At 31.4% G+C, this 20,631-nt stretch overlaps 2 protein-coding genes across 2 annotated transcripts; both read right to left on the reverse strand.

Annotated features, from left to right (window-relative positions):
- Positions 1 to 4,468: 4,468 nt before the first annotated feature.
- LOC113862676 (heavy metal-associated isoprenylated plant protein 35-like) lies at positions 4,469 to 6,034 on the reverse strand. Its single transcript, XM_027495793.1, has 3 exons — positions 5,778 to 6,034; positions 5,617 to 5,692; positions 4,469 to 5,391 (listed from the first exon to the last, which is right to left on the reverse strand). The coding sequence occupies exons 1-3, from the start codon at positions 5,844 to 5,846 to the stop codon at positions 4,475 to 4,477; spliced, it is 1,062 nt and encodes a 353-aa protein (XP_027351594.1). The 5' UTR covers positions 5,847 to 6,034; the 3' UTR covers positions 4,469 to 4,474.
- A 712-nt stretch (positions 6,035 to 6,746) lies between these two features.
- LOC113863896 (respiratory burst oxidase homolog protein B-like) lies at positions 6,747 to 13,358 on the reverse strand. Its single transcript, XM_027497665.1, has 12 exons — positions 12,631 to 13,358; positions 11,830 to 11,989; positions 10,325 to 10,373; positions 9,972 to 10,085; positions 9,328 to 9,756; positions 8,810 to 9,196; positions 8,622 to 8,717; positions 8,404 to 8,519; positions 8,189 to 8,291; positions 7,984 to 8,057; positions 7,325 to 7,839; positions 6,747 to 7,230 (listed from the first exon to the last, which is right to left on the reverse strand). Exons 1-12 carry the CDS (start codon positions 13,124 to 13,126, stop codon positions 7,121 to 7,123), a joined length of 2,649 nt encoding a protein of 882 aa, XP_027353466.1. The 5' UTR covers positions 13,127 to 13,358; the 3' UTR covers positions 6,747 to 7,120.
- Between the last annotated feature and the right edge of the window lie 7,273 nt (positions 13,359 to 20,631).

Raw genomic sequence — 20,631 nt, forward strand, 5'->3', positions numbered from 1 at the left:
CACGCACATTATCGTAAAAATATAAAAATATTTCATACTTTCTTCCGATAGCAACTAAGAATATTTGTTGAAAAGAAAAGAAAAAAAAATAGAATTATTCTATTCATTTTTATATAACAACTCGAAGTCCTCGTCTTTAAGAATAAGACTAACATTACTAGAATTTTAGGATTTTTTTGAAAATTTTTTATAAAAATTTATGAAAATTTTGCAGAAAAACATATTTCATGTCAATTTTACTGCAAATTTATTGTCACAGAAAAAATTTTTGTAAGTAATTATTTCTATAAAAAATAAAGTCTGTCGGTAATTTTTTACAAATTTTAATAGGAATACATTTGCAGATGCTTTCTTGTAAAAATAATTTCCAATAGAATCTCTTAAAAAATATATAAATAAATTTACAGATAAATTCTAAGAAAAATTTGTAAAAAAAATTGCATGTAATTTTTTCATAAAAAAATTGTAAAAAAATTCAAAAAATAAATTTGCAAATATCTTTTACTTTTTTAAAGAAATTTGCAAGAAAGTCTATAAGTCAATTTCTTGCAAATTTATCAACAAAAAATTTCTTAAGAAAATAAGACAAATTTGTAAAAAAATTTACAACAACTAAACAGGTACTTTTACGCTTAAATGCACGTAAAGCTTACCTGTAGCATCACAAACAATTAGATTGACAAATAATACAGAAACAAACATTAGCATCCGATGAGTTTAACTGATTCATTAATAGTAATACTAATATAAACTTTAAATCATCTTAGTCATTACCCAGGAGCAGAGGACGCTTTCCATTATCGCCGTCCATGAGGAAGAGATGTTTCCCAGATCTCCCAGCAACTAAATGTGCATTTTGTGATGCTGAAAGAAAGACCATAAAGAAATGGAAGCTACAAGAATATTTATAACAATTCATACTGTCATTAATCTAAGGCAAGTGGGGTACAATAAAATATAAAATCCTTTTTATCTCATACTACCAATCATATATATCCTTTTTGTACATTTCAGAAAATGTAGCTACCAGATCCACTACTTTATGGAAAAGGCAATAAACAGAAATAACCAATCTATCTTTATATAAGATTTTATAACTAATACGAAAATAAATAAATAGGCAACTAATTGAGTCTGTTTTGCATCAAACTGATACATACAATTAGTTAGTCAGTTACGTAAATAAAATTAATAAATAGTTAGAGAATTGGTGCCTTTGGGAATTGGGAGGAGCATAACCTTGATATTCTGCAGTTTTGTCTTATAATTGGGGTTTATCCCTATTTCGCTTTTACAAAATAACTAGAAACATGTAAATTGTCATAGAATAATAAGCACTGTACTGTAACAAATTAACAGTACAATGAAAAACAAAATCAAGCACAAAATTGTTGTGTATAATTAATTTACTGTAACAAATTAATAGTATAATGAAAAGTTCAAAAAATTGAAGGACAAATATAAAACAACTAAATGTTTCAATACCTCAACCCAAGTTGTGAGAACACAGTTTTTTACATCTCTATTTTACATCAAAGACCTCAAACTGCAATTAATACTTATGCAATGAGATACACATTTGGATGAAATTATCGAGTAGGGTTTTGCACATTATAAAATAGATTTTGAAAATTTCTAAAATGTAAAAGCATTGCAAGAAAAAACAAAATAACAAGAAAGAAACCTAGTATTCAATCTTGACGTGAAGCTGGAAGATATGTGAGTAAATAGCCTGGACAGATTTGGGACAAATGGCCTTGAGCTAGAGCTGCTTGAGTGGGAGGGAGGTTTAAGAAAAAAACACAGAATGTGTGAGCAGGAGGGAGGTGTGGGAACTTTTATTCCAATGTGAGTTTTTATTTTTTAAGTAGAATTTTTTATTTTTATAATTTAATATAACATATAATATATTACTTTTTATTTTAATATTTAATAAAATATATATTAATACTCTCTTATAATTTCAATAATAATAAATATTAATTTTAACAAAATTATGTGAAAGTTAAAATATTTTTTTTATATAAATAATAAAATAATAAGTAAATCATGTAAAAAAATAAAATTTCTATTTAACTTAAAATCAATTAATATCTTTTGTTAATAGAAAATATTTTTTATTTAAATTAATATAAATTTTTTAAAATTATTTATAAGTATCTTCAAATTGTTTTATATTTTAAAAAAGTTATTTTTTTGTAATGAGAAAATTAGTTAATTAATTTTTTGTGAATAAATGATATTTTTATTTTAAATTTGAAAAATATATTTTTTTATAGATTTTGTTGCAAATATTTTTACACTAATTTTGGCAATAAAATTTATAAAATTATTAAGTTTTTCTACAAATTTACATACAATTTTTTCTATAAAAAATTTTACACAAAAATTTGCAGGAAATATTAAGTTTTTTCTGCCATTTTTATTACTAAGAAACAATGTAGGAAGTTTTAACAATTGCTGCAAATTTTTTTTCAATTTTTTTATAAAAATATTGGCAAAAAAAATTATAGGAAATTATGAACTTCTCTTACCTTTTTAATTCCTAAAAATTTTTATAAGAAACTTAATAAATTGTTGCAAATTTTTATACTAAATTTTTTCATAGAAAATAAACAAAATTTCTTCAAATTTGTTAGAAATTTTGTAGAAATTTTTTCAAGAAAAAAATTGCAAGAAAAAATTGCAAGTAATAAGTAAAATTCTAGTAGTGTAATTTTGTATTTACCTTCTTTTTTGGGCACATATCTTTGATATTTGGCATTAAGTTAAATCATTTTTTTCAGTGTAATTAATTATTTAAGATTACAATATTTTACATTTTCTTTTTTTTTTCAATCAATGTAGAATTTTCATTCCCTTAATAATAAGCCATAACAAAGTATTTATAAATTACCATCAGAGGAATATTCTATCAATCAAAATAGTTTTCTCTTATATATTTTAAATTTGTACATTTCATTTGTAGTTATAAACATCAACACAATACATGAAATACTTGCTGTTCTTTGTATTGGATCATCAAGAAATATACAACTAGTGCTTATACATTATATCCGCCAAAAAGATTGCTGGTAACTGAGAAGATTGCATGCTAACATTTGCATTTTGCAATTTACAATTGAAGCAAACGATTATTATGTGTCGGCAGGAACCAGTGTGTGAATGCAGCTGCGAAGCTTAAAGATAAGGTGCGTTGGAATTGTGTAGAACACAGAAGGAACCAGGTTCCTCAGAATGATCGGGAGAATATGAAAACAGGAATGGATAGAAAGTGGAGTGTGATTAGCTTAATTTTACCATTAATATCGTGTTTGGTTGATGTTAATCAACTCAATATTTTCTGCAACATAAAAATGGCCTCGAATGTTATATAATGTGTCTGACATCATTGAAATGAAATTACACTGATTGATTCTAATAATCTAAACATTAAGGACACTATGGTCGTCGATTGCCATTTGCCGTTTGCAGCAATCAAGATCTATTCCGAAATTATGATGTTATTTTAATAATATTTCAATAAAAAGTAATAAAATTTTCAGAAGTATATAATCATGCAGAAGTGTTTTTATTAATACTGTTTTAAAATATTATGTCAAATTACCTTTTAAATAAATATTTTTAAACACAAATCAATTTAGTTTTAACCAAAATCATTTTATAATATAAAGTCTATGGTCTTTTAATCCATAACAATGCTAAATGGATACTACTACTAAAGTTTGAGAGCTTTGATGTTACGATTTAATTCCACCTCTGACGTGCAATTAAATCCTTATCGGAAAAAAATTCGTAAAAGGCAAGCAATTTCTCAGTGAATTTTGAAAATTTCCCAATGAATTATGATTACATTATGTTAGAATAAGAATAAGTTCGGGTAATGGGAATGTCCAAAAAGCATCAACTTGACATGGGAATCAATCAAAGCCATAAAGAGCTTTTCAGGGATTTAAAGAAGGCATTATTAGTGGTTTGTATAATTTTAATCCAATTTGGATTTTCTTTTAGCTGAATCTTATTCTGATTTTAGAAATTCTTCGAAAAGTCCATAGTTTTCGTCCCTAAGAAGCCAACGATGGATGTGGCTAATGATCTGCGGGTATTTGATGAATATAACAGTATAACCCTTGATTGAATATACATTTATTCACCTCGTAAGCATCTAACCACAATGCCACTAAAGTAAAGTGAAATAGGAACGTTGACTCGTTTGAGATTCTAAAATCCGTCTAATAATTCAAATTTTTTATTACATCTCCGTGCACTACAAAAATGACTCCATGCTCAAACGTGTTGTACGCATAAACTTTTCACAATTTGAGATTTCGGGAGAGAAAAATGAGATTCCCGACTCAGAATTGAAAGCATAACGAAAATAACACTAAAGTAATGGAGTAACAATTAATACTGAGTAATAAAAAAAAAGAGAAAGTTAGTTAAGGTGGTTGAAATTCCACTGATATCCCTCACATCACATGACTAAGCAAGCATTAGGATTTTCATCACTGAATAATTCGAATGAACAAGACGTTGGTGAAGCGTAAGTTTCTGAGTCGGACTCGGACCCACCACTACGATACACGTGAGTATACGAATACGGTTGTGGGAAGGTATAATACGCTGAAGCGTAGCGGCTGGTAGTAGGATACGCTGTGTGGAAGGTTCCAGCACACACCGGAGATGCTGGTGCATGGTAATGCGGGGGGTACAGATGCTGTGGGGGGCTCTCATTGGGTGGGCCCATAATTGTAACTGGACCTGGACCTGGCCCATGCCCATGACTGGGAATCTGGTTCCAACCACCGCAGTGTTCAACAGTAACACCCTCGTCGCCGTTGATGATGATATTCCCTTTTTGCCCCTTGATTTTGCTCTTTCTGCTTCCAATGCCACCGTCGATTCTCTCGTTCGGTGCTCCGTTATCGTCAATGCCTGGGGCAGCGATGGTAACCCTTTTTTCGGCCAGCGATGACTGGTAACCGGGTGGTAACATCACGGTTTGCCGCAGCTCCGGCCTCGGCTCTTGGAATTGTACCCCGGTTAAGCCCGTTACGCTTCCTTCACCAAACTTGATATTGCCACCTTCGACATTTCTGGCTGCGTCTTGAACTGCAACCTTAACGCCTTCTTTGTCGTTATCGTCGCCGCTTTGGTTGCTTTCTTCACTGCTTTCTTGTTCGCTCTGTTTCTCTTTGTTCTCTGGTTGTTGTCCTTTTTTCTTCTTTTTCTTTTTCTTTTTCTTTTTCTTCTTTTTCAGTTCAATTTGTTCAGGCCACAACTCTGCGCGCTTCCCTGTCTCTTGCAATTTCTTAATCAACGTTTCGCTGTCTACGTTCCCTTTTACTACGACCTTTTGTTGCCTCAAATCAATTGATGTGCAATAAACACCTGACTTATCGAGAAATTAACAAGGATAATGTTAAGACAAGCTTTTAATGAACTGAAAATATAACTACTAGCTTAGAAATATATGGAACAGTTCATGGAGGAAACAAATAAACATAATGAATGAATAATAATGGATAAACTTCAATGAAATTACACATGGAAAAGGAAAAGAGAAAAAATAAAAATGAAACGAAATAAAAGATGTTAGGTATTGGATATGGTTACCCTCTATGCTTTGTAGAAGTCTTTTTACTTTCCTTGTGCAGCCTTGACAATGAATGGAGACTTTTAACACACAGCTCTGATTGAAAAAGAGGATTAGAATCTGAAGGAGTAAAGGATTGGTAAAGCAGAAAAATGAGAGAAGGGGGAGAGCAATGCTATACCTTGCATGGGAGAGTTTCTGAAAGCTCTTCTGCTTCTTTTACTTCAATTTTTGTTTCTGTTGCAGCCATTTGGAAAGACAGAAACTGGATATGGTAGAGTGGTGTAACAGAGAGAGAAGAGAGCTTTGAAACTGGTGAGAATGTTTTAAACGCAAACAATGATGCTTTAAGAGTTTAAAGCATATAAAAGAGTTAGGGGAAATCGGGAAAAAAAAAGAGAGAGGCTTTCGTGAAAAGAAAGGACCTTGTGAAAGGGTGGGGAAATATCGCTGGCACAAAGGAGCTACGGTAAAATTCCTAGATCTTATGGGAGAAAAAGAGAAATTTATTATTCGTACCACTACCAATTATATATCTCTCACTTTATACACATAATAATAATAATAATAATAATAATATACAGGAAGGAACAATATATTCAATTTTTTTTAAAAGTTACACCATAAATAAGAATTTGGGGTAGCTACATATTGTCTAATTTAAGGATATTTATTTTTTTTAATAAATGTATATGATGCTAATTTTTTTAAAGTTTAATTAAATAATGGAATTATTGATTTTAATTTAATATGAATTTGATTTGTATGCTGATACTTGTCAGGAACATCAATATAGCATTTGATGCAAATTCCCCTTTTTCTTCTTTTGTCAGCCACGTACCATTTGAAGGTGGATTTTTATTTCTTTAATAATTATTTGTATATTTGATAGAAATATACTCATAACTCATGGTTTGACATGTTTTGCTTGATGTCTTGAAATTTATTTAAAATTAAAAAAAATTGAGTGTTTTATCAGTAATTTAATAGTTTTTATTTATATTTTTGTAATAATAACAAGTATTTAAAAATATGTTAAAGACTATGTTAAATTTTTTTTTCAAATAAATGCTACAAATAAAAAGTAATAATATAAATATTTATGACACTCTAACTATTTTATACTATTTGAATTAGAAGCAAAAACATAAAAAACCACTTTTACTATATTTAATCAAATCATAATAATATTTTTTTGACCTACTTCTACACTTTGATATTGTCCACAAAAGTTGCCAATACAAACGCCACTGATGAATATTTTGTTAAAATAAATAAATAAAAACTTACGTGCGCAAATAAGAGAAGAGAAGAGAAGAAATCGAAGAGTGAAGTTGGGTGGGAATGAAATAATCATTTGAGGATTTCTGTGATGGTATGATAGTTAACAACATTATCACTTCACTTTACATTAAAGTGAATGAAATTTTTTTATACATGTATACAACTCCATGAATCTAATACAACTGTGCTGCTTATCTACCTGGCTCTAGTGCAAAAAATAATGAACTATCATAAAAGAATTTAAAAGTTTTCTTTATGAAAATCAAACTTGGTATTGGTTTTCCTAGAAAAGTCGAGAGAAAGCCTTTTAAGTTCTCCAACCAATCCGTGTGCCCCACAATAAAAAACACCTGAAAATAATTGAATACATTAAAAATAAGTTAAGCAAAGATATGATGATATGAATTTCAACAATTAAACTAAGAGCAACATGTAAGTACTCACCAACTCTTTTGCCAGGGTGTTTGAGGGCAGCATGTTTAAAGACACTACGCCAATTAGGTCTAGCAAAATGTGTCTTGACTCTTGTGCCTGAAACTATATCCACACCATTTTTGGCATGGTGGAGGGACTGAAGCATTGTAATCAACGCTGATCGAGCATCTCCTTCCTCATACACACTTGTGCAATAGTTATGAAGTTCGATTATTCCATCCTTGTCATACTCAGCAACATCATCCATCACACCCTTAAACCATTCAAAGGAACCTTGCTCGCGAGTAACCCAATAGAAATAGGCTCTATTGGTAGCGAAAGGTTTTCTCTTGTTGTTCTTAACTCCACTCTCTACCATTCCTTGTTCTATGTCTTTCTGTTGTCTCATGTTGTTTAGTACATCTTTGAGTATACTAATCAAAGGGGTGGCACCAATTCCTAGGCCCACGAGAAGGATTACTTCGTAGTTTTTGTAATCTTGCGCTGGAGCTCCATAAGGGCCATCAATCAAGAGCTTAGGCATCCTATATTTAATTTCAATTGCAATATAATTAGTAAAAAATAAAAAAATCAATTTTGGCATTTAAATAAGAAAATAATGGGCCTTTGTTCTCGATCACATAGCCTCTATTTGTTATATATTTAAAACAAGATAAAAAATAGCTTACCTTGGTATGTTGTTGCCTTGTAACATATCAGCTCGGAGAAGGCCACTTTGGTCACCACTTGCTGGTTGACATGCCTGCACCAATCATATGGATGGTATAGTAATTAGTAAGCATTTATGCCATGAAAAAATTAAAGGAAATGCACAGCACTACATATTAGCATATTCTCCCAAAAATAAATGTTGTTGTCTAGTGCAAAATTTACCTTGGCAAAAACAGCCTTTAATTGTGAAGTCCAATCACCCAAAGTCCGAATGTGAACACTTACGTAGTCATCTCCCGGGGCTGATGTAATAGAGAAAGGATGCCTGTAGATACCACGCAACAAAATTGTTAACTTTATTGAATGTCACTCTCATCATTTTAATTGTAATGTGTAATAATTAATTAACCATGACAAGGACATGAATATTCACTTACCATTGAAATGGGGATACATCTGAGCAGTTAACAAAAATATATTGTCCACTAGAGTACTTAAATCCTTGTGGTTTAGACATATGCAATGCTAGGACATTTCCTGGGTACACTGCAACCTGAATTTTAACAAAGAGGGTTAAAAATTTTAGTTAACAGGAAAAAATGAAAAAAAAAATGAAATTGTAAGAGATAAGGTAAACTTTTCAAAATTAAAATACCTTCAAAATCTTGACACTTTTGTAGCCAGACCTAAAAGCACGAAGTAGTCGCTCACATGCGTATAGTATCATAGGAATGGCAAGATACATCCAAGTCTGTGCCAAAAAATTGTGACCCAATTCAGAAAATAAGAATAAAATTTTATTTAAAGCAAATGAAAAGGTAAAAATGGATCGTGCATGCATACCGTTTTCTTGTACCATTTCTTGGAGAGGAATAGGTAGTATCCATGAACGATGAAAAGGGCATAAACGATGACAAAAAGATGGTGAGAGTACCAAAATGCATTGAAACCAGTGAGCTTTTTGAGAGGCTTAGGGAGCTTAAGTCTGTTTCTTCGGAACCAAGGTTGAGCTAAAATGTAAGCTATAGCCATAAGCACCACAATGGTTACTCCAGTCCAACCCTCAGTCCCTTTCACAAACCACCAATAATTGTTGGGCCTCTTATCACCAAAAAATGGCTTCATGGGCTCATATTCCTCGTCGGTTGCGTGTAACAACCTTGGAAAGTCGCAGGTTAAATGCGCAATAGCATGTATCCCAACTCCAATTGCAATGCCAAAAGCAATCACCTAAACAAACAGGTAAAATTAAAGTTTTTATTAGCTAATTAAAATTATATATATGTATATATATTTATTGAAATAAAATAAAATAAACATTCGAATAAACAACTAATTAATCTATGCACATACATACATACCTTGTGAAAGTTGATATTGTCATCAAAAGGAACAGCCATTCCTAACTTGGTCTTACTTCTGAGCCAAGTGATGGTATTTCTACATACAGGTAACAAAATCAAAGCCATGTTGAACTTGAGCGTCTCAGCAGCACCCTTGGCTGATGTGACACAATAGCCCATGACGTGGAACACAGCACGGTGCTTGTATTGGATGAACTTCCAAGTGAAGAGGGCAGCACAAATTGAAAGCCAAAGGGCAATAACCCAAATTCGTTTCCAATTGTCCTCAATGAAGTAGTTTAGTGCCCGAAAGCCCCGCTTTATAGGGTTGTACTCTTTGGTTGGGACTAGTTTCTGGCTTAGCATTTGGCTAAGGACTCGACTATCCGTGGTTATATGGGTTGATTGTGCTGGGGCTTGTAGAAGAAGCATTTCCAAGTTATACAACTGCATGAGAAAATAAAAAATTATTTTTACCACAAAAGAAATAAAGGTAGTGCGTTAAAATATCTATTTTTAAATTTGTTATTTTTTTTTAAAGAAGGTTATATAAAATTATTATGAACAAGGTGACATGAAAATAACATTGTCCAAGCCAAAATTCATAATGATTAAGCTTTGGAGCAAAACATTATAGAGAGTTAGATAGATAGAATATAAACCTCAATGAATCCAAGGTTATCCGGATCCAACTCCTCCATGATAAGGGCCGCGTATTCCTCTGCACGTTCTTGTATTTTTGATAGCTTATTAGCGGAAGCGCTTAAGGCGATAATCTGTAAAATGAATCATACAAGAATGTTCACATCTGCTCTAGTATGAAATAAAATTAACTTCAATGAAATATCAGTCTAATAATTCGTGTTTGGTTCAATTTATTTAAAATAATACTAATTGTTTATCTTTTTAAACTTTTAATATAACTTTTTTTTTCCAAACATACACTAATATCAAAAGACATGTTACCTAGTCATTTAATAAATTTAATATAATTATTATATTAAAGAAACCTCACCTCTTTAACTTCTTCTTGGGTAATTCTTCCGTCGGCATCCTTGTCCACCCTGCGATGAATTAAAATTATTTAGGAAAAAGTGATGAGGAGTGAGTGAGTGAGTGAGTGCAGATCTATTCGAGCTAGATTCAATAATATTGGCATTCGGCTCATAATTATTTTTCTATTTTGACTTGGATCGATATACCTACGTATAATATTTTTCTCAAATAGCTGCTGATTTCACATAGATTTTTCAATAGCCAACCCACCCCAACCACTCGTTGACTCATTCTTTTTCTCAAAGGGGCCAACCGTTGATTCATTCACTTTTTTTTAGCTCTGTGTATTCAATTTGATGATTTCTTATTGCATTGTAGTTCCACCCTCGACTATTCCACACCTAACCGTATAGTAAAGTATGTCCAGGCTTGGCCAATGAATAAAATAACTCACATTCTTAAAGAATAAACGATTTTTTCAAGTAGAACTGTTATAATGTTAATATAACTTGTTTAGCAACATAAAGAAAATTTTCAACTTAATTAATTTAAAATTTTGTTTGATCAAACTGTTTAGTAAAGGAAATTTATTTTAGTTTTAACATTTTTGTAGCATTTTCTTTAATGCTACTTCATATATAACATTCTTAATTTCATCAAAAATATTTTGGCTAGGACTAAGTTGACCGCCTCCAAGTAAAAACTATAATTCCACACTAAAAGGTGTAGAAACACTTAACCCTGAGAGTTTTATTGTAGATGAATTTTAATTTGTTAAACCAAAACTTAAAGAAATGTAATTCAAATAAATTATTACAACATGATATTCATATCTATTTCATAAATAAAAGACTGTTGACAATAACTAAAACAAAAATATTTTTTCAGTCACAAAATGTTTGTGATAAAAATAGGTATAAACTAAACATATTTTTAAAAATATTTTAACATCTAATAAATGAATATAAAGTGAGTGAAAGAAAGACAACAAAATATAATAGATAATATAATAAAAAAGAAAAGAAAATAAATAAAATAAAAAATTAGATATCAAACGATACAAAAACTATTTTTATATCATAGTAATATAAATTTTAGTATACGTTTAATGATATAAAAGAAAAATTTGTGTACAATATTTTTATTCAAAATTATAAAATTCAATCATATTAATAATATTAAATACTTTATTTTTTAATAAAATTTAATATTTATTAATTTTTTATTACATATCTTTTAACGTACATGTTCAAATACCCGATGATTAGTATATAAAGTCAATAATTGTATTATGACGCATGGTTCACATGCAAAGGCACGAAATGCGGCGTTGCTTTGTCAACGTTTGATAGCAAAAAATAATGGCTAGGTCACACAATCTCTGACGATAGCCTACAGTTTAGAGGGCATTTTAGAAATTTGAGTGGCAAGTAGATTCCTAATTCTGGATTCTTAATGAAAAAATCGAAACGAAACGAAAACATGAATGCAGCCTAAAAAGAATGAAATGAAGTGAAGTCTTACATATCAAAGAATGTCTGAAGCCTTGAATCAAAGCTCTGATCCGTAATTTGTTCCCAAAATTCGCGTAGCTGATCCTTGGTTATGGAAGCTGATGTTATGCCACGACGACGAGATAATGCATCAAATAATTCGCCTGCAAATTCTTTGGACTCGTGCATGCCTACATGTCATTTCCTCCCACAACGTTAGTTTCAGGAAAGGCATCCTTAGTCACTGGAGTAACTCTAATGTAAGTCATTTCCGTTATATCTTCTAGTTTTTGGTCGTAAAAAACAGAACACAGCATATGTTAATTACTGCGCTAATTGCTATCTACTTTTTCAATCGTGCAATGCTGGCCAAACTCAGTCGTATCGAGTAAATTCTATACAAGTTAAAAAATATATACTAAAAAAGCTTTATATTTAATTTGCTAGCGTTTCGAATGACACTGTCCCACGCACTATGCTAATACGGGACCAGTTTCACGGAGGGCTAAATGCTGTTGAATCACTTAGTAAAGAGTGTTGATTTTTTTTACACTCACTTCATACATGTAAATAAAATAAAATCGTAAAAATGTACTAAACAATCATTATTTTTTTCATAAAGATGAAGCAAATAGATTCATTGTTTTACATTGTCAAGAATGTATATATTCATTGAAAGTAAGGACTGATTAAAATAATAGATATAATGAAATATCTAAACGTAAAAATAAAATGGAAGAAAAGAGTGGTTGTGGTTTTTTGTAAGTGTCGGTAAGTGATGTAAGCAAAGTTAGTGGGGCGTGAAGAATAATAGAATACATAACATACATACCTATGCACTGGCTGAAGCGCGTTTTGGGCAACTTTCCCTCAACGGCCAACTCATCAAAGCGCTTATCCACCTGGGACCAACCTTCAGTTCCAACGTTTTTGGTCATGAACTTGAGGCCTCGGAGGGCACGAGCAGCACCGGACTTGGTCCTATCGACCCTATCGAACTTCTTCGACGACGTCATGCGTTTCAGTTCCTGCGACACCTGTCTCAGGCGCACCGAGAGCGACGAAGGACGTTTCTCCAAACGACTGGCCAACAACGCCGTTTCGGAGTCACCGCCCCGAATGTTTTGGACGGACACCGTGTCATCACGCACGTCCAACGTTATCTCGACGAAGTCCTCCTCGTCCTTGAATCTGGCGCTCTTCTTGCTGCTGTTCCTTTTGTTGGACACTAATGGGCCACTCATAGGCCCACTGAAGCCCACTCTCGTGCTTCTGCTTCCCGTGCTCTCTGTCTCCGACCATGATTCATGGTTTTCTTGAATCTCCATTTCTCTTCTGAATTCCACCCAACTATCCCTCTTCCAAAGTCGTGCTTATGATTGAGCAAATAAAAATTATATTACCTTAATTAGCTAGGGAGAATAAGAATAATGGTGTTGACGGTTGTACCCTCGATGGATTATGTGCTACGCATTGATGTGTTAATGTTCCTGGAGGGTACTAAATTTTGCATGAGTTATTGGGAATAAAAGAGATTGAGGTTGTGTTGAGAAACTGGGGAGGGAAAGGGTAATAGTATTGAGGAATATATAGGAGAAAGTGGTGATGAAATAATAGAACTAGCGTGTGAGAGGTAGGAGAAGTCAAAAATGGGAGGGACTATAATCAAAAGCACATGTCGACACTTTGGGCTTTGAGCGCGTTAGTTGACGGAGATGTAGAGTTGTTGGGATTCAAAGCCTCCTCGATGCTTCTTCAAACAAAGAATTAACTCCTATATTTTATTCTTAATTTCTTGCATGAAGAAAAAGCCAACAACTTTTTTGCCTCTCGACTAGAACCAAGCAATTTATTTAAACTTTGTACATGTACAAACTTTAATTTGTTATACTTTTCTCTAACTATGTACTTGCACTAAATAATTTGTAATAATAAACGTCTATTCTTTTGTTTTCTACTTTTCCTTCCTATCGATCTTTCTCCACAGAATCGATCAATTCGTTTCATTGACAAATTATGTGGACTAAGATATAACCCGAAATCCGTGTGCTCAACGTCACTTTTAAGGTGTACAAGTGTGAGAAAAAAATATTTTTGAAATAGTTACACGATAACTCGAACTGGTTTGGTGATAGTGAAATTAAAATAAGTTACTTTTATGTCAGGTTCAGTATTAAATATGTCACAGTAAAATTACTACAGCAATAATCTATTGTATGTGAATTTCATGTCGCGTAATAAATGAAGTATATGGTTAAATTACTAAATTATATGGTTGAATCATTGGAATATCGCATAATAAATGAAGTCGTTTTCAGTTTTCAGTTCATTGAGACAGAACAGCAATCATTTGTGATAGATGGAGACCTCCAGACACAAGAATTATAAAAATTGAAGTGTTGATTCTGCTTTTAAGGAAGATGGTGATGTGGTTTTCGTCACGAGCAAAAGAATGAAAAAGGTGAAGTGCTGGCAACTGCTGCAAAGGGGCAAATGACTGAATGAGAGTCACATGCATGCATGGATGAGGCTTTCTGGTTCGAGATCTTAATTTGTTTACAATATATGTTCATTTGTTCCTTGTTCAAAAGTGGACAACGGCAATGCTGGGGCCACTGGATTCCAAATTTGATACTTATTAATGCCAACATGGTTCTTCACAATTAAACCGTTCTTTTCCTCATTCAATTTTTTTTTTGGTTGAAGAGTTTCCAAATTAGGTTATTTTACTTTATTTTTTTATGACATTTGAAAACAATCTACACTGAAATATGAAATTTTAAAAAAAATTACAGAAACACAAAAACTCAAAAGTCATGGGTGCAATTAAGAAAATGCAGACATCAAACAATTAAAGATTATAATGAATTTTAAAATATAAAAAATTGCCAATGACCTTTTTTTAAAATTATTAACAAATTCAAATTATAAAAAATTATTAATGATAATTTTTTAAAAAAATTATAAAAAATTCAAAGTAAAAATTGACAGTTTTTTAAAAAAATTCATATTTTTTTTTGTTATTTTTAAAAAATCTTATATTTTGGTGTTCTAATTTTTTCCGCAAAAAAAAAAGCCTCCAAAGTTTTACATTTCAATGAAAATGTTGTATAAAACCTATGTTTCCATTACGTTGTCTCTTTCTTATAAAATGAATTATAAGACAGGTTATTTTAATTCTACATATATATATACTATCATTTGTTTAAATCTTACCGTATTTTGTGGCTAAGTGTTGCAGCAGAGTCGTTGGATTATTAAAAATATCGACGTACGAAGCATAAACACGTGTTCTGGATAAACATTTGAGACAAATGGACATATTAGATTAACATACGATGAAATTTGAAGCAAAATAATTAACAAAATTACAAATGGGCAAAAGTTTAGGTCTCGTGAATTTTGTCAGTATGAAATTGTCAATAAAGGTTTGCTATTTATTATTTTATGATTACAGGCTTTTTAAAGCTAAAAATATTTATAATATAATGAAATTGTTTTTTTCATAAAAGTATTTAAATATATATATATATGTATGAATTTTAATTGAATTTACTTAACGAATATTGAATATAAATTATCAAAACACATCACTTGGTAGTACTTTAAGCTTGCCATTTGCTGACGTTTTTATTTTTATGAAAAAATTGTAAATGTGAATTCTAGAAATACTAGAAACGACAAATTAAATAAGATTGGGGTTGTGTCTATATCCATTCAAGTAAATCTAAACTGGCTAATTTTATATTAACTTAATCATGTTTTTGTCTCTTTCATTAATTTTTTGTTAGATAAGTTTTGACCTAACTAACAAGTATCTAATTAAGCTCCACGAAATGTATTAGTATCTCACATATATTAAAGTTTATCATTTGACTATAGAGGCACACTGCTACTTTATTGATTATGGACTTTCTTGTTATACCTACCCTTCTAATATTTATCGTTTTTGCATTTTCAAGAAAAATAAAAAAATAATTTTATTCTTTAAAATAATAATTTAAGTTAAATATATTAACAGTTTATTAACAAATTTTTTAATTTTTTAATATTAATATAAAAATTACATTCGTAATATTTTTTATACTAACAATGTATTAAAATTATACTCTTAAAATAAATCAGGATAACATAATAATTTTGACATACAAATATCATCGCTTCGGTTTTGATAACGTCACAGAATATTTGTAAGTATTGACTCCTAATTTTTATATTCTAAGCTATTTTTACTGTTGTTTACTCTTGTCACAGACATAACGGATTTGACGTTTCTGAATAAAAGACGGAGTTAGCACCGTTAACACTATTTCACTCGTTCGAGAAGACATTTCAACTAATTAAATTTTATTTTGTTAGATAAAAATAATTACTTGGTGAGGTAGTTAAAATAAGTCATCATTAATATTTTTTAAAGATATATTAACTAGTATTTTCTTAAACGTTATTTTTAATTGCTAGTTTTTTATATTTTATATTTTATTATTTTAATTTTTAAAAACTATTATCTTTACTTTTTCGGCTCAATTTTTTAAATCACTCTTGTCATTAAATTGTTAAAATATTATTAAATCATTAATTTTTTAGAATATAAATTATTCAGATAATAATATAAAGTAATTTATATTATCTTATTTTATTTAAAAATATATAATTACTAGATCTTAAATTATTGACTAGAAATTAATAATGTTTAGATGTCATTTTATACTTATCATTAATTTTAAAATTAACTTTACAAAATATTTTTAATTCAAGCAATTAGCTTTTTACTTTTTATCTTTCAATAAAATTTATAAAACTATTAAAACAATATATAAAATTTGCATTATTTTAAAAAATTAGTTAAAGCAAACATCCATAAAAGTTAGTCTTTGGATATGTGTATGCATGCGCGCTCCCCCGCAGGCTGCAGGTTCCATTTTGTGGAAAATTACAGATAACGGCAATTCGCGCAGCTTCACGTAAGGTTCCGCCATTCATATTGTATTTTTATAATCTTAATCTAATAATATATATAGTACTTTTGTGGTCTTTGGATAACATTTGAAGTCAATATTTCAACCATGCCAAGTTGTATCAAACATTTGAAGTTTTATATAAAATTTTTTACATTTAATTTTAGCTTTTTATTTAACTTATATTTAATAAAATAATAAATTAAAAATATTTAGATAAAGTAAAATAAAAGTGTAAAAAAATCTTGCTCGTATATATATTCACCACACTTGCTCGTCAATGCATGCTTGGACATGATTATTTAAAAAGTAAATCCTTTATTTTTTTAATAAAATTGAACAATTATTTTTTTAAATAAATTAAATCAAAACATGCAAATGTTGTTTGATAAAGTTGTTTCAATTTTACTTTCACCCACGCATGGCAAAATTGCACCACCGCATCCGCTGACCGATCGAGAAAAGTCAGGTATGACTTTGACTTTTCTGGTTATGTGCGTGCGAGAAATAATTTCAATTCTGAAAATTCTCCTCCTTCCATCTTAGTGGCCCAGTTTCATAAAGTTTTACCAAAAATCTAAAGCTGAAACTTTCTACGTACATTTGAAATCTGAACCATAGCTGTCACGCAGTTTTATAGTTTCACCAAATAATAAAACTGATATATTATGCACCATTTTTAGTTAGAAGTCAAAGTGCAAGAAAGATGAGCCGAGCTAAGGAATTAGGATTGTCTAAATGCAATTCATGGGAGACGAAAGAAAATAGAAAATTAAAAACGCAGTTGTTGTGTACGGAAGAGAAACACAAATCTTTAAGCTGTCATTAGCAAAGGGACAGGAACTAGATTTCTACAAATCAATGACTCACACGGCATGTTTTCGATTGTGGCAAGATCGATGAAGGAAAATATTCACAAACACTTTATGGAATGTATGCATTTAGATGGGACTAAACTAAACTAGCATTTTAGTTCCTGAGAGATTTTAAATTCAGCATTTTAGTCTCTAAGATATTTAAAATATTATAGTAGTTCACAACTTCTTTTTTCGTCATGCATTTTAGTCCTTGAAGTTAGACCCTGTTAAAAAATCGTTACAGAAGACTGAGCTGTCAGGTTAAGTGTTACGTCAGAATTCCAGTTTGACAGCAACGACGTCGTTTTAGAAGATTGGCGTGGCACAAAAAAAAATCTTTTTTTTTTTCAAAAAGTCTCAACGTCCTCGTTGCGAGTCGCTTTGCAAGACGTCCAGTAATCTCTGACTTGGTCTTAGAATTGTAAGTTTCAACCCGTTCTCATCTTGCCTCCCTCTCAAGTTGGCCCTTCTACTTGACTAAGTAGTATTCTATTCGTGCCGAAGCTACAACCAAAGATGAGTGGCTGTTGCCCAAACACCGAACTATTGGCTCTAGCGACCCAATGTATGTAGATGAAAGACGAGTTCAGAAGTACTGGATAGGTGTCTCACCCATGAAATGTAGCTTATACGGAACCTATTATTCCTCAACCACCAACTAGTAGCTCTTGATAGAGAAGCTCTGTAAGGGCCATTTTGAGGCAAGCCCCACTCAATGCAGTTTTTGTCTTTTTTTGGTGAAATACAATCCTCTCTTATTGAATTTCTTATTTGTGATGATAGGGAAGCCCTTTCTTTGGCCGACATAAACCAAAAAACATCCTCTAGGCAGGTAGTAGCATTAGCGTACTAAGAGCCCTCTGGTTGCATTGAAAAAAGATGAGTTTTTTCCCCCTAACTACAGTGGTTCAGAAGATGCCACATTTGCCTCAAGACCCACAGCTTATTCAACAACTTACGCCCCGTGATTTGTTGCTTCCAAGGTTTTGGATTGGTCTTATTTCTACCTGAGTTTCAAGCCATTATCTCAGTCGGTGGCCTAAGATAAGCCAACTTACAAGATCCTAACTGAATGAATTGAGGTTGACTGATAAGTTTGTAATTAGGCCCTATTTTACAACCCATATATTCATATTTGACTTTTATTTTATTTGAATTTTACACTAATTTATATATTAATTGTGCAGTTTGGTATAAAGAGGCCGCAAGTGGATGTTGGGTGCATTTTGGGCCTAAATTGATGGAAGATTAGAGCCTCACAACAGTCAGCACGCCCAGACCCTTTCAACAAGCAGGGGGTGCTTCGAGCCTATGCACGGTCGTGCTTAAGGCCTTGCATGGTCGTGCTCATCTGCAAGAAGTCCAATTATCAAGAGTCTTTAGGATTTTCAAACCCTATTAAAAGGAGATCTCAGGCATCGTAAAGCGAGACCGTTTTTACATCTAGTCTTTGGCTTTCGGATACACTTCTTATCTCGTCTCTCAAGCACGGGATCATTAGCACATACTTGGCGAGACTTAGAGCTTCAAGCGATCGTACTTGAAGATCGGGAATACATCTCATACTCTAGTTTGCTATTTCTTTTGATTATGGCTTTGTTTATGATTGTTTTAGTTCTTTTCTTTAGCATGAGTAACTAAGTCCATAGCTAGGGCTATGAGAACTATTGTTCATGAATTTATGGAATTTTGATATTTGAATCTAAATTTGATTTCTGTTTTGTGATTAGATTTTATCCTATTGCGTTTCTTTCTTAATTCTAATTAATTATATCGTCAAGCGACCGTACCTCAGTTAATTAATAGATTTATAGGGTAAAACGAGACAAAGGATTAGATGGACCAAACCAATCTTTCTCTTCTAATCGTTATTAAATTAACAAGTTCATAGGTTTCGTAAACTTTCTTAAATTGATGTCTTGCATGATCATTGAGGATGTTAATTTAGAGAAAAGAATATTAATATTGCATGACTATTGAGTATTAATAGTATTCGTATAAATGATTAGTAATTACAAGGAAATCGAATTTAGAATTAAACAGAGAAATAACATAAAAGATTGAATAAGAAAATCCATATGCCCTAGGTTCCTCTCTGATAAGTTTAACCAAGACATGCATTGTATTCCTTGCTCTTAATTTATAATTAATTTTATAAATTCTTGTTTTAATTAATCTCATATCTTTGAAGTTTAAACAGTTGAATTAGGAAATTTTTAGTAATTGGAAAACAATCTTTGTGGGATGATATTTCGGGAACTTAATTTAAGAACTCTTTATTACTTTTCGATGGGTACACTTGCTATATGAACATTGAGTAAAAGTCATTCGCTTGAGAACAATTCTGCGACTGGAACTCAATCTGGGATTGGGATCTTAGGGCACTAAGAACCTATTGTATAGTACATTCAAGAGTACCCCTAACTGTTGTTTCCGGCCGACAATGTCCACCTTTTAAGATAAGAACCAAATATTGAGGTTGTTTATTTTTCATGGTACTCTGATCCAGGCCTTCATCCCTTATATCTTCCTCCTGGTGAAATCTGATAACGAAGTAACCATGGCTCAAGTCCACGAGTGCCAGACTATTCCCTTTCGCTCGTCGCAGGCTCCTTAGCCGCTCCTCCACATATTCCAACATAGGCTAAAGAGGTTTCAATGACAACACACCATTTCGCAATTATTTGTGTCACGCCAGCTTTCAAAACAACGTCGTTGCTGCCAATAAGGATTCTGATGTAGCACTTAACATGACAGCTCAGCCTTCTGTGACTGTTTTTTAACGGGGTCTAATGTCAGGACTAAAATGCATAACAGAGAAAGAAGTTGCAGACTAACGTGATATTTTAAATGTCTTAGGAACTAAAATACTAGATTCAAACTGTTTCAAGGACTAAAATGCTAGTTTAGTCATTTAAATAGAGATAAGAAAAGAGAGAGAGAAATGATAAAAATGATAAATAGTGTGATGGAATAAAAATAAATAAATAATAAAAAATAAAAAAAGTGTAATGTTGC

The sequence above is a fragment of the Abrus precatorius genome, unplaced genomic scaffold, assembly GCF_003935025.1.
Source record: "Abrus precatorius isolate BTA unplaced genomic scaffold, Abrus_2018 Scaffold3, whole genome shotgun sequence".
Taxonomy (NCBI): Eukaryota; Viridiplantae; Streptophyta; class Magnoliopsida; order Fabales; family Fabaceae; genus Abrus; species Abrus precatorius.

What these genes read in the sequence shown, in the direction of transcription:
- LOC113862676 (XM_027495793.1), bottom strand. Translation starts at nt 5,846, where the DNA reads ATGGCTGCAACAGAAACAAAAATTGAAGTAAAAGAAGCAGAAGAGCTT. An exon ending in CAGAAACTCTCCCATGCAAG is followed by an intron (nt 5,693 to 5,777) that starts GTATAGCATTGC and finishes TTTTTCAATCAG; the next exon opens with AGCTGTGTGTTAAAAGTCTC. An exon ending in ACTTCTACAAAGCATAGAGG is followed by an intron (nt 5,392 to 5,616) that starts GTAACCATATCC and finishes TCGATAAGTCAG; the next exon opens with GTGTTTATTGCACATCAATT.
- LOC113863896 (XM_027497665.1), bottom strand. Translation starts at nt 13,126, where the DNA reads ATGGAGATTCAAGAAAACCATGAATCATGGTCGGAGACAGAGAGCACG. An exon ending in AGAAATGGTACAAGAAAACG is followed by an intron (nt 8,718 to 8,809) that starts GTATGCATGCAC and finishes TTTTTGGCACAG; the next exon opens with ACTTGGATGTATCTTGCCAT. An exon ending in CAAGGCAACAACATACCAAG is followed by an intron (nt 7,840 to 7,983) that starts GTAAGCTATTTT and finishes AATTAAATATAG; the next exon opens with GATGCCTAAGCTCTTGATTG.